General features: G+C 54.0%; 1 protein-coding gene across 3 annotated transcripts in view; it reads left to right on the top strand.

The window, feature by feature from the left end:
• Window positions 1–13,001, top strand: part of AGAP3 (ArfGAP with GTPase domain, ankyrin repeat and PH domain 3) — a 129,413-nt gene that overhangs the window by 80,486 nt on the left and 35,926 nt on the right. For all 3 annotated transcript variants that reach the window (XM_084508968.1, XM_084508967.1, XM_084508966.1), the window contains 2 exons: window positions 885–989; window positions 6,169–6,337. In XM_084508968.1, the coding sequence (XP_084365094.1) occupies window positions 885–989; window positions 6,169–6,337 (274 nt within the window). The remainder of the gene's footprint in view (window positions 1–884; window positions 990–6,168; window positions 6,338–13,001) is intronic.

Here is a 13,001-nt window from a genome sequence, read left to right as displayed (position 1 = left end):
ACCCTAAAAAAAATAAAAAAATAAAAATAAAAAAGTGGATCATATCTGAGAACATTGTCCAAATGCTTCTTGAACTCTGGCAGGCTCGGTGCCATGACCACTTCCCTGGGGAAAGGTTAAGAGGTTGCAACTTTGAGTGATGGTTCAGATCCACGGGTATTCATTCTGGGTTGGGCTGGTAGGAAGAGGGAGCTTTTGTCATACATGAGACCTCAGGATTGGTCTCGTGTAACCTCCTGACGGGGAAGTGGGGTGAACAGACACCTCAGCTGCCCAGGACCTGCTCTGCCTCTGAAGTGTGCCCCTAGCTCCATTTGTTTGACACCTCTAAGGAAGAGCAACCCAAGCAGGCAAGGGAATATTTATCCCTTGTGAGACCCACGTATTGGAGTGTTGTTCCCTTGCCTGTCCTAAATTATTCTTTCATTGTCCATCCATCAGTCTGTGCTTTTTATGACGGGAGGTGGCCTGGGAGCACTGTGGTAACAGATCAAGGATTATCAGCTGGTGGTGAGGTTAGCTCCTGCCTTGTTTTGTCACTGCTCTTCAGCATCAGAAGAGGTGCCCAGAGAGAGTGGTTTGGGACACGAGGGTGTGTGATAGATCCCTCTGAGGACCTGGGATTCAGGACTGGCACGTGGAGACCCTCATCTCAGAACGGCAGGGCTGTCAGGGGATACATGCTGGGGTTGGTGAGGGGACGGCTGTAGCCCTTTTCCTATGAGTCCCAGGGAAAATGCTGTTGGGAGACCAACCTAGATGTTTCTTGAGTCTCGATCTTTGTGTCTTTTCAAAGATCAGTCTCCTACAAGGGGTGACTCTGAAGCTGAGTGGGAAATACCCAGATGAAACAAGGTCTAAGACTCTTGCTGCTTCTCTTTTAGGGCATTCTCCTGAAACGCAGTGGCAAGTCACTCAACAAGGAGTGGAAGAAGAAGTATGTGACATTGTGTGACAACGGAGTCCTCACCTACCACCCCAGCCTGCACGTAAGTACAGCACGGGAGTTGCTTGAGAAGCAGGGTGAGACAGAGCAGGATCTCCTTCGTGCTGTGGCTGCTGCTGCAGGTCCTCTTGCAGATGCCACAGTTGCAGAGTTGCTTGGAAAGGGTTTGGCAGCCGATGAAAGCTGCTGACCCTGAGCAGGAGGTTCAACACGAGCCCTCAATAGGGCAGGCTTATACAGCAGAGTTGTTTTTTATCAGTCTGGAGAAAAAACCCTTCCCTTTCATGAAGGCTGTCTCTGCTGTGCCAGGCTGGGTGGGAAAAGCTGATAGGAACATGCTCTGCACAGAATTATGCTCAGTGAATGCATCTTGCTTTTCTGTGTTTCCCCTGCTCAGTCCATTAAAGCAGAGGCTGCTGCCTCCCTGCATCCCGGGTGAGGAACAGGCAGACAACTCCTTGCAGCCACATCTGATGGTGCCATTTGGGTGTGGAATAATTTTCCTGGCTGCTAGGTATTGGGTAATGGAGATGAGGTGCCTGTGCAGAGCCTGCCGAGCTGAGCTGTCACTCGATGCATCTCTGATCCTCTTCACTGCTTGGCTCAGGCACACAGCTGCCTCCCCATCTATCTCTGTCGCCTCCCCACTGTGGGGCTAATGACTTCTTCCCCATTCCCTCTTGAGCACAGTTTGCTGCTGAGACAGTGAGCCGCGGACAGACACACCTGTGACACCGAGACCACAGCACCCTCTGCAGAGGACGCGCTGCAGCGGGGCGGCCGGGGGGCACGGGGGGCACGGGGCAGGGCTCGCTCCCCAGGTGGCTGAGTGGGGCAGAGAGCTGGGAGCTGCAGCTCCTGTGCTGTTCAGAGCCCCGGGCTCCTTGTGTGTCCCCAATCTCCTCAGACACGTACGTGTTTGGGTGCCCTTAGCCTCACAGGCTTCCTCCTGTGTCTCTGGTTCGTGGGCTTGTGACACGGAGCCTTCCGACCCTAATAGCCTCATGCTGGAAAAAGCAGTCATTGCATGTCCTTTCCTTAATTCAGGAAAGCTGTAAAAACAGTTGTTTGGGTTTTGTTTGTTTGCTTGTTTCCTTTTAGTCTTTGTTCCTTTTACCATATGGTGTGGTTCTGCAGTTCCCTAACTTTGCAACCCCATTTTTTGGTCTTTATAGACCCAAACTGGGAGGGAATGACTGCTGCTGTCTGCTCTCTGTGCGTGCTCACACACGGGTATGGTTTATCAGGTTTCTGACATCATAGGGCAATGGTTTAAATCATCTGTGGAGGCAGAGTGATTTCTGGGATGTTGTTTAACTGCGCTCAGCTGATGCCGCTGCACACTAGGTTTGTCTGCTCTTTACACCGTTTGTTCCCCAGAGGGTGATCTGGTTTGATGTCACTTGCTTTCCTTAGTTTGCTTCTTCAGTGTTTCATTTCATTACGGTGTTGCCCCAAGCAAAAATCTGTTTTACTTCTCCCTGGTGCAACTGGTGATCCACAACCCATTGCTAAGAAAGGTACAAGATGGGCCTCTCCTCCCCTCGATTTCACCAAAAACTCTGCACCTTGCACCAAAGTAAGTAACGCCCTGTATGTTTCCCTGTATCAGGGACAAGTTACTTGTGGGCCACAGAAAGCAGAGCTGCTTGCTGCCCAGCTCTGACTCCTGCGAGGACAGGAGATCTGTGTGCTCCCTCCTTGGCATTGCCTCCCTGAGAACAGGGGAGAAGATGGATGGCACCCACAGCTGTGTTGTGTTTTTTGTGGGATGTGGACAAGCTCAAGCTTTGGTGAGCAGCGTGGGGCTCTGCTGAGCACAGGCTGCCCTGCCTTGCCCTGCCTTGCCTCGCTTTCCCTCTGGGTGTCCAGTGTACGACCGGCTTGGAGGGCTCAGATGCAGGAAGGCAGCCTGGAGGAAGAGGTGCTTCCGAAGATGTCCCATTTTCTAGTGTGAGTTAAGAGATGCTGCGGTGCTTTTCTGTCTCCAGTGGCATGAAGCAGGTTTCCATGCCCTTTCACAAGATGTCACAAGCAGAGCACGTTAAGGTTGAACAGCCTGGGGCAGTAGCAAAACCTCTGCTCCCAAGGAAGGGCGTGTGCTGCTTTGGCACTCCCACTTGTGGCAGCAGCTGTTGGTCCAGCAGGCGGCTGCTAAGGCAAGAACAGGTATATGGGATCCTCAGTGGAGGAGGCACACGGCGTCCTGAAGGGCCCTGAGCCCTGTCGTGTCCCTTTTCCTGTCCTTGCTCAGAGTCAGCATGTACTGCCACGTGCCTGGAGGTGGCAGAATTCAGGGGGCAGCAGAGGGGTCCGTGAGGGGATGGCTGAGCACAAGGGGAAGAGGGTCGGAAGAGGGTCTTTCCCAGCCCCTCTCAGGATGTTCAAGCCCCAGAGCATTTCTGTGCTGCATTTGTGTTCCCAGTGGCTTTTCCTTGGCAGCATTCAGGGCAATCCCTGCCTAGGCATCTCTCCTCTTCCGTCTTGTTTCTGTCCTGTCCCTGCCCCACGTGGGATGGGAGGAAGTACCACAGGGGTTAGCAACCTTTTATTTTTTATTTCAGTGGGGATGTCTGCTCCACATGTGTCTGTGCCCCACTGGGTGAAAATTGCAGCTCTGGCTGGGTCATACTTCTAATTTCACCACCCAAAAGCTTCCTGACAGGGCTATTCATCTGCTTTTGAGTGTTTATCACTGTACTTGCTTCAAGATCTGTATCTCAGCACCTCCCGTCCCACTTTGACATGTGCTGACTGGGACTCAGGCTGAGGCCGTGGGTGTGCAGGGACGGGTCGATGGGGAGTGCTTAGGGAGCTGTGTCCAGCCCTGACCAAGTGCTCTGCGACTTGGCAAATAATGGGAGCGTGTCAGCCTCGGCTGGAGGCTCAGACCTGTGCTCGGGTCCTCGGGAGCTGTGCGTCCCCGCTCCCTGGTGCTGCCTCCTTTCTGGAGCAGGCGGCAGCTTTACAGACTTTGCAAGCAGGACGTCTGCAGCTGGAGCTGTGGGCAGCAGCTCTGCCTGAAAGTAGAAGTGGCTGGGGGCCCGTTGGCTGGATTCAGCACAGATTTCCTCATTGCATCTCTATTTCTCTTACCTTTCCGCGCGTGTGTTAAGCGACAGGGAAAGAACAAGTTTTATGAGAAGACTGGTGCAGTTTCGTATCACTTCCCCAAAGCCTTGGAGAGTAAGTGCTTCTGCTCGTGAGGAAGGCGTATGTGGTTCAGCCCAGCTTCACTGGCCAGGCTGTGCTGTGCTGCACAGAGCTGGAGAGAAAGCATCTCCCATTTTGCAGCCAGTGGAGCCATTCACACAATCACCTTCTGTTAATTCTATCTGCAACATCAATTAAATTGTTTGTAGAAACTAATTGAATGTGGCTTAATCACACATCTTAATAGCTTTCCACGCTTTGAACTCGTTGTTAATTCCAGTAATAAAATGAAATGAGAGAACTGGCTGGGTAATTAGCGAGGAGGCTTGGGAAGAAATTGCTGTTTTATAGCATGTAATAAAAGCAGTGCGCTGGTGACCGCTCTCTCCGGCAGGCAGCCGGCTAGCGCAGCAATTGTGCTGAGTTAGGGAAAATCCTCCAGCCCCTCCGAGATTCCCTGCCCAGGGGTGACACCGGGCTCCCACCCAGCCAGGAGCAGCTTGGAGAAGCGTTTGCCTGGGATGGTTTTCTAGGAACTGCCCGGGGCACCAAAGGGCACGTGTGTGTCTTGACTGTCTTTTAAGGTCAAGTCACCCAGCAGTGGGAAGCACAGAAGGGTGTGCTGCAGAGCTGCCACGTCTCTTGGACATGCACTGAGAGCTGGGTGCCTTTACAGGGGTCAGCAGAAAGAGAAGAGCTCAGAACAAGACCCTGAGGTGCTGCTGAGCAGTGGTAACCCATGCAGACAGCCACCTGAACAGCAGCATTGCCTGCACAGCCCTCTTTACCCGCTTCTTGGAGTCCAGGACTGGGGGAACGGCTGCACTTAACCGATCTTCTTCATGCCTTTATCTCCAGTTTGGAAGCAGACAATTTACACAGGCACCAGCTCCAATTTAATCCTCTTGGTGACCTCCTTGTGAACTGGAGCAAGCCCAATGCTCTCTGCGGCAGCTGCGGCCTCACCCCACACGGTTGCTGCCTCTCATCTCCCCATCGCAGTGCGAGCCCCTGGAGCAGGGAGCCAGGGCACCCGGACCCCACGCTGGGGTGAGCCCAGGGAGCTCCCTGCAGAGCCCATGGGGCTGGGCTGCCGCTCCCAGAGAGCCAGGCAGGGCCTCGGGGCTCTGCAGAGGTCACAGTGCCCTGGTCTTTCCCATCCAGGAGCATGGGGGGTGCTAGGGGAGGGCTGCAGCATGCTGCGGGGCAGGGGAAGGGGTGGAAGAAATGGGACAGGACACGGCACTCAGGACTGGCCACAGGTCTGCAGGCTGGTTTTGATTAAAAGGTGAGGTACTTCTAGGAGGCAGAACAACATTCACAGTCTGCACATGGAGTTCTTGGCTCTGCAGTAGCCTTCCAGAAGGAAAAGGTGAAAGCACCAAGTCTGGGGTAGCTTAGAGCCATGTAGGTGAATGGATGAGAGAGTTGTGCTGAGCTGTTTTTTCTGGGCTTGAATTTCAGTAGCTGGGACCTGAGAGGGAATTTCTGGTTATTGCATTACCTGCACTGGTGTGGTACATTGTTAGCAGCTACGTCTGAGTGTTGTGATTAAAAAGACAGCGAATGACAGGAAGGAAGAACTGCCTGCCACCGATGTGCTCTTCTGCACCATCTAGTCTGATCCCCGGCCAGGTTTTCACAAATGCCCCTGTCATGGCCTCTGAGTGCCCCTGGCAACGTCCCAGCCTCGTTCGGTGAGAGCTGACGGGGTCTGGGTGCTGGAGGCGATGGCTGGTGCTTCCCTGGGGCCAGTCCCAGCTCATCATGGGAAGGAGGCAGATCAGTGCCCAGGCTTTGCCTCCGTTTTGTCAGAAGACGTCTCGCTGCGGACGCTGGCAGAGTCACAGGGTCTGCTGCTTCTGCCCCACCTGGCTTGGTGCTTCAGTGCAGTGCAAGGAAAGCAGCACGTGCTGAGCTCCCAGCACCTCCAGGTTGCTGGCTGTTAACCAGGAGCCACGTCGATAGTTGGAGCCGGGTTTTGGCTTTGATTGAGTGAGTGAGAGGGGAGCTGAGAGCAACTGGCCAGGGCAGGGCTGATCTCGAATCTTTCCGCCTCTCTGCTGCAGGACTACATGCAGAACGTCCATGGGAAGGAAATCGATCTGCTGAGAACCACCGTGAAGGTACCGGGCAAGCGGCTGCCCAGGGCAACGACGGCGGCAGCGCCCAGCGCGAGCCCCAAGGCCAACGGGCTGGCAAAGGAGCGGAGCAGCACGCAGCTCACGGGAGGCACAGGTAAGAGCTGGTGCGGGTGCAGAGCTGGGGCCAGCCCGCGCCACTGGCAGCGCCTGGCTGGGCTGAGCCAGCAGCAAAAGCAGTTGTGGAGATTCTTGCTGTCACCGCTCTCTGAGTGCCTTGGAGGGGTGTTGGCGTTGCTGTGCAGAGCTCAGGTAGGCTGCCTGCTGGGGCTGCGCTGGGAAGTGTACGGGACAGGAGGGAGTAACAGGACTCTAACTGCCTGCACGAGCTCCCTGAGAGGAGGCAGCCAGTCTCATGAGCTGCTGCGCGTGGAGGGAGCTGGTGTTCCCTAAAACCAGGGAAACCCCTGCCAGGGATGTCTCCTGATCCCTGCAAAGTTCTGCTCTCTTCCTCTTGTGGTCCCCTTTTCCTTCTCGCTTTTCCCTGGGGACGTAGTGATGTGAGGGGGGTGTTTTGTGAGTTCTGTCTTTCCATGTGAAGTGGAAAGACAGAAAAAAGGAAAGTTTGTGAGTTCTGTTTTTCCATGCACACTTAAGAGGCACAGCTGCCTCCAAGCGTGGGGAGAGGAAAGGGGCAGGCCAGGGGCTCCGTCTTTCTCCTGGAGCTTGTGCCATGCTGCCTCTGCCCCTCCTGCCCCAGGAGGTATCACACCCTGCCCCAGGGAGGTATCAAACTTAGAGATGTCCTTCCTGAACTTCCAGGGCATCGACAAGTCTCTGCTTTGTCCTTGGGGTACCCTGGCCCAGGACAGATGGTTTCCTCATGCATTCTTCTTCCCAGAGCACTGCTGGCAGTGGTCTAATAGGGCAGAACATGAGGATCTCTCCACTCTGCAGAGTAACGGGGAGGTGCTGATAACGCTGCTGATAATGGAAATCCGTGATAATCTGGTGCTGTGCACTGTGCCACGGAGAGGGGAGTTGGGTCACCCCATCCTGGTTTCTGCTCAATGCTCTGCACCCTGGTTGTGTCCTGCGGCTGGGCCTTGGCACGGTGCTCCCAGCCCTGGGGCCTGGTGGACGTGGTGCTCCCAGCTCCAGGGCTGGGCCTTGTGGACTCGGATGCAGCTTCAGGGAGCACCAGGAGCTGGCTGGGGTCCGCAGCATCACGCTCAGCACAGGCAGAGGCACGTGCTGGTGTCGCTGCCTTCACGTGGTGCCAGCTGTGAAGCAGTAAACCCCTCTGAACCCATACTGCTGGTTCTGTAGAGCCGGGCTTGGTCTGCAGATCAGATGAACTGCCAGTGAATGACTGCAATTACTCTATTTTTTGACCAAGGACATGCAGCTGAAAATTCTGCCTGTTTTCTGCCACTGCTCTCCACTGTTCACTGTCATTTCTTCACCACCACCTCCGTACACCCTCAGCATGCATGAGTTCAGTAACAATTGCACGTAGCACTTCTCAGACACATTCCTAGGGTGCTTTGTCTGATGCTCGTACTTACAGAAGGTTATCAGAACTGCAGCAAGAATCAAAGACAGAACACAGAGAAGCTTCTGGTGATGTCAAACCCAATGTCCGTGTCACCCTGTGTCCCGCTTTCAGCAGTCATCTCAGCCCTGTTGGGCTCACAAGAGCAGATCGAGATGTGACTTGATTACTGATCCTGCTGCTTGGAAAACCAATGCCTAGAAGAAAGCTCTGTGCGGGCCCTTTTGGCCCAGTTGACAAAGCTTGAGGAGATGCAGTGTCTGGAGGCTGACCTTAGAGCAATTTAAACTTGAGTGGAGATGTAGTTCCCTTACAGGGAGGGTAATTAAACATGGGAGTGGTTTATCTGGGGAGCTGGTGGACTTAGCACTGCTTGAAGCCTCTAAAATGAGATTAGTTATCTTTCTACAAGTTATGCTTTAATCCAACTCGCATGTGTAGCTGCATGCATGCATGCAAGGGATCACACTGGATAGGTACAATGGTCTTCCCTGTGATCTTCCCTCACGTAAAAGCCATGAATTTGAGATGCCCTGGTCACCGCCTTTTCCCTGGGCCCCTGAGCAGAGCATCACTACCGTGCCACCCAGAACACATGTGTCAGCACGGACCCAGCATTAAGACAGAAACTTAATCAGGCTTTTTGTGCCTTGGCTTTGGGTGGTTGTCTGCAGTGGTCAGAAAGGTTTTTGTGTTGTTTTTTTTTCTCCTGGTACGCAAATGGTAAGATGTTTTCTGAGAATATTTTTCAACTTGCTCTCGTGCCTCATGCCTCCAAGACTTACTGCAGCTCACAGTTCAGTCACCATGGTAAGTGCTCTGACATGATAGAAATCTTTGAGGTGACTTGCTCATATCCTTGTGTGATGCAGGGTGCTGGATTTGGGATCAGTAAAGAACCTGCCCTGCCTCAAACTGGCAGGGACTGTGCCCCTTTGCTGCCTGTGGGACCAGGAGCGAGACTGTTACTGGGGTCTGCTGAACATTTCTCTTCTAATACATGTTTTGGTCAGCTGGAGCATCTCAAAATTTCCAGTTTTCCACCAGTGCCTGGAATATTGGTGGATTTGATCAAAGTTTTGGAAGTTGGTTACTGAGAACTCTGAGGACTCCTGGGCTGTCCTGGCAGAACGGCCTCTGCTTTTCTGTGCTTTTTTCCCCTTCAATTTCCAACTAGGATGTCCTCTTAACCTTAATTCCTGTGTGAAATTTTATTGGTAAAGAGACAAACGAGAGGCAGGAGAGTAGCTGAGATCCAGCATAGGACCTGTTAATAGGTTCCAAGCTAGCTATGAGCAGGTAACCAGCAGTGGTACAACATGTAAGGTTGAGCAGGCGAGCCCCTCCACGTCAGGCAGTCCTGCAGTGTGGATGGCTGCCGTGGGACCCCTGCGGGTTGCTCTCTGTGCCTGATGCAGGCAGTGCAGGCAGCACAGCGAGTGGCATGAGTCTAACAAGCGCCTGGGCCAAAGAGGGGAAGCCCAGCGCCCAGATGCCAAGAACATTTTGGATCTGCCTCCCCGAAGCCTCTCCCCTACGTCCAGTTGTTTCAGCGACACCTTTCTGCCACCTTCCTGTCCTGTCGGTTTTCTTTGGAGCCTTGTTGCAGACCACACCAACCTGCCTGATCCTTTGAAATCAGGGTTCACCCAAGCCAGCTGCCGAGCTGTTGGGTGCCCCTGGCGTGGTTCTGGCTGTGGCAAGGAGCCTCCTGGAGAGCACCCGGAGTGCAGCGCAGGTCGGGACCTTCCAGCGTGCAGCTTGGCACAGCCCTGGGGAGGGAGAGCCGACGTGTGGGCAACAGCTTCGTCGTGCCACTGGGCCTCAGGACCAGCATTTGGTGCCTGGTGGTGTGCGTGTCCCCAGGGACCTGTCTGGGGCTTGCCATGGTGGGGCTGTGCCCTGGGGAGGGCTGGCACAGGCAGGCTCTGTGCTGGGCAAGGAGGAGCGACCAACCTGTGCGCACTGCTGTGCACCCAGGCTGGTGCAGGATTGGAAACAAAGGCCCCAGTGGCTCCCGAGTCCCACTGTGAAGGAATCCCTTCAGTGGCACAGATGTGCTGGGGACAGGGACAAAATCATTTGTGCCTTAGAGCCACCCCTCCTGTGCTCGGGATGGGAGGGTGCTGGATGTACATGCTCCACCTTCCAGTAGTCACCATCACAAGGCTCACCTGATTAAGTGTCCTGCACCATCCTCCCTCCTCCAGGAAGCCCAGTGGCCTTATCCTAGGAGACACGTGGGGAAGAAGGGGCACATGGCACTGGGTTCCTCAAAAGCTGCAAGTGCACGGGGAGAGGGAGAGAGAGAGTGGGAGGGAGGGAGGAAGAGGGGGAGAGCTTCCCTTCATGCATGTCTCTGAGCCAAACATCTCGTCACCGAGATGAGAATATATTGTGGCTGATGTGCATGAAGGCTAAGAATATGCTAACGGTATCAGTGATAAGCAGATAGAGAGAGTAAATGTTTCTTGTGATTTGTAAAATGTTACTCTTAATACAAAAACAGTCCAGTAAGCGCTTGGAGTAGCAAAGGGACCAGCTCCTCAGTGCGCCATTAGGGTTGCACAGGCACAAAACGGGAGCGTAGTCAGACCCTGCTAGAAGGAGAGTGACACCATGGACAGCCTAAGGTTACGTGGAGAAGCACACCAGAGGGGAGATGAGGCTGTTGTCAGCTTCTGTGTTGGCGACAGGATCCGGATCAGTTAGCTGCCTGGTGCAGGGAGGGGTTGTGTGGAGCTGGACAGGGGCTCAGGCACAAAGCGATCTTGCTGGGTGATGCCGACTGCGTTACTGCTTTTACCCTTTGTGGCAATTTCTTTCTGGACTTGGAGTGAAAAGTCAGATGTTTCAGTATTAGTGAATCCTCTCACTTTACAGTTAAGCATTCCTTATTGCTAGGGCAAGATGATCTGGGTTGGAAAACAGCGTGTTGCACGTCTGGAGGTGGCGAGTCAAAACGGAGCGGGGAGCACTGGCACCGGGGGGAGACCTGCGGGTGTGAGACGGGAGGAGAGCCCGGCTGGCTCCTGGTGAGGCCTGAGGGTCTGTGTGAAGGTGGCCGGTGCTGGCGTCCCTCTGGCAGGCACCACTCGGCACCCTTCCAAATACAGCTGAAGCAGGAGGCTGCCCGTGCTGTCAGATGCCGATGGGGTTCAGCACGAGCCTTGCCATGGCCCCATCCACGCTGCTCTGTGCAGCTCTGCCTCTGCCCCTGCTCTGTGTCCGTGCCATGGGCTGAGCTGATCCTGCACAGCCCCAGCCCAGCTGGGGGGGAGCTGCTGCCCCCCTGCTGTCCCCCTGCCCAGCAGGCAGGCTGCTCCGGGGAGGGGACGCGGGAGCAGGCGCTGCTTTGCCGTGCTGGCTCTGCTCATCATGGGGCAGGAACAGGTCCTGTGGAACAAGGCACGTCCTTAAGTGCATGGCAATGTGCATCGCGTGGCCCATGCCAAAACTCCTCCTCTACATTGTCCAGCTTTCCGTGTCTGAACTTCATATTAAAAGATCTTTTCAAGATATTTTCTTTCTCTCTTTGTTTTTTTTTCCATTTTTTTTTTTTTTTCTGAAAAACAGATTTTGTGGGCTTAACATGCCTCAGCAGTGGATTGATGCCACTTGATCCAGCGTGGGTCTGGGTCAGCTGAGTGCTGTGACCCTGGCAGAAGGTGGGTGTCAGTGTTTGCCAGCCAGATGCTCGGCTGTGTCCTGAACAGGTAGGGCATGGGATGTAGGAACGAGGCATCTGTTACAAAGCCAGTGGATGCTGCTCCTTTTTTCCTGACCCCTCTTCTGCCTGTGCTGTCCTCCTCTGTGAGCTTTTCCAGCTCCCAGCCATTCCTTCCTGCCTCTCCCTCTCTTCCTGGTGACTCCATCTCCTGCTCGTTTTACCTCTTTCCCAGTGCTGTTTGGCAGCTGGCGATGGGCACCCCGAGCACCAAAGAGGCATTGAGGTGCTCTCGTTCCCCACACCTGGTGCTACAGCACTGGGTGCCAGGAGAAGCAGTGGCAGCAGTCGTCCTGCTCATGCTGCAAACCAAGCTGCATGAAAAAAGGCACATATATTTATCCTGTTCGTGTCAAAGCCTCACAGAGACTTTGAAGAATCCACCTACTTATCTCATTTTCTACAAATAGAAATGAGACCACCAGAAGCACCTAGGTTAGTCAGAACATCCCAGCGTCTGGGTTTCTGGGTCGGATGTGTCCTAAAAAGACTTTCTTTGAACTGCTCGTAGAAGTTCTTCCCAAGTGGTGAGAACTGCGGAGACTCCCGAAGTCTCAAAGAAAAGGCACCTGTGGGTGCTGGTCTTTGGAGAAAGTTGAGAAAGGGTTCTTGGCAATTACTGCTCGGTACTGTACACCCTCGGTCGGGTGAAGTAGTGCTGGCTATGCTCCAAGGATTTAAACTCCTGTTCCTCTTCACAGGGGAACGTTGCTTCTCCCACTATTCCCCAGGGATCCCCAGATGAATCTTCTCTGCAGTTCAGCAAGCTCACCCTTTCTGCATTTTTACCCTGTCTGTATCTTACTCACTACATGTTTCTGGCTTGAAGAATGAAGGCAGCTCTTGTTTAGACTAGATGAAAAAGTATTTTTTAGTGGGGAAGGACAGATGGTAGCACAAGAAAAATATAGAGACAACGTCAATCATCATGAGAGGCTGGTCCCAGCACAGCTGCAGCCCTGAGCTGTTGATTTGCAGAGGTTTGCAGGGACTTACTCCAAACCCAGTCAACTCAGAGGGAAAATGCATGCCTGGAAACGTGGTACGTGCAATGCTGGTGCACAGGCTTATGTACACACTTCACATGGGCACCAGAGCACGTGAGCCTATTCCTTGGCACCTTATTGGAGCTGGGTGGTGTAAAAGGATGCCAATCAGCTGGACACTGGAGAACCTGCTCCCAAATTAGCAGTTGAAGTGCAGGGAAAAATCAGCAGATTGCTGAGGTCACTGTGAGCAGCTACATGGAGGCTGACAGCAAAAGGCTGCCTGATCTCGCAGGCAGAAGCAGTGCAGATGCTCCACCTCAGCCAGAAATGCTGAGCTCATGCAGCAGTCCCCAGTGAGATGTTCTGGGCTAGGTGGCTTGGAGAGGAGACCAAAGAAAGCGTGCGTGAGCCAGAGCAGGGTGCTGGGGAGGAGGGTGGATGGGACAGCTCTGCCTGGTCCTGCACGGCGGTGGCTGTGTGCCGGGCTCCCCGGGAGCCTCCCAGTTTGCTGCCAGCGTGGGAGAGCAGGGATCACGCCTGTGCCTCGGGG

This window comes from Aythya ferina, assembly GCF_964211825.1.
Source record: "Aythya ferina genome assembly, chromosome: 2".
In the NCBI taxonomy this organism is placed as follows: domain Eukaryota; kingdom Metazoa; phylum Chordata; class Aves; order Anseriformes; family Anatidae; genus Aythya; species Aythya ferina.
This window is presented reverse-complemented; position numbering and strand designations above follow the sequence as displayed.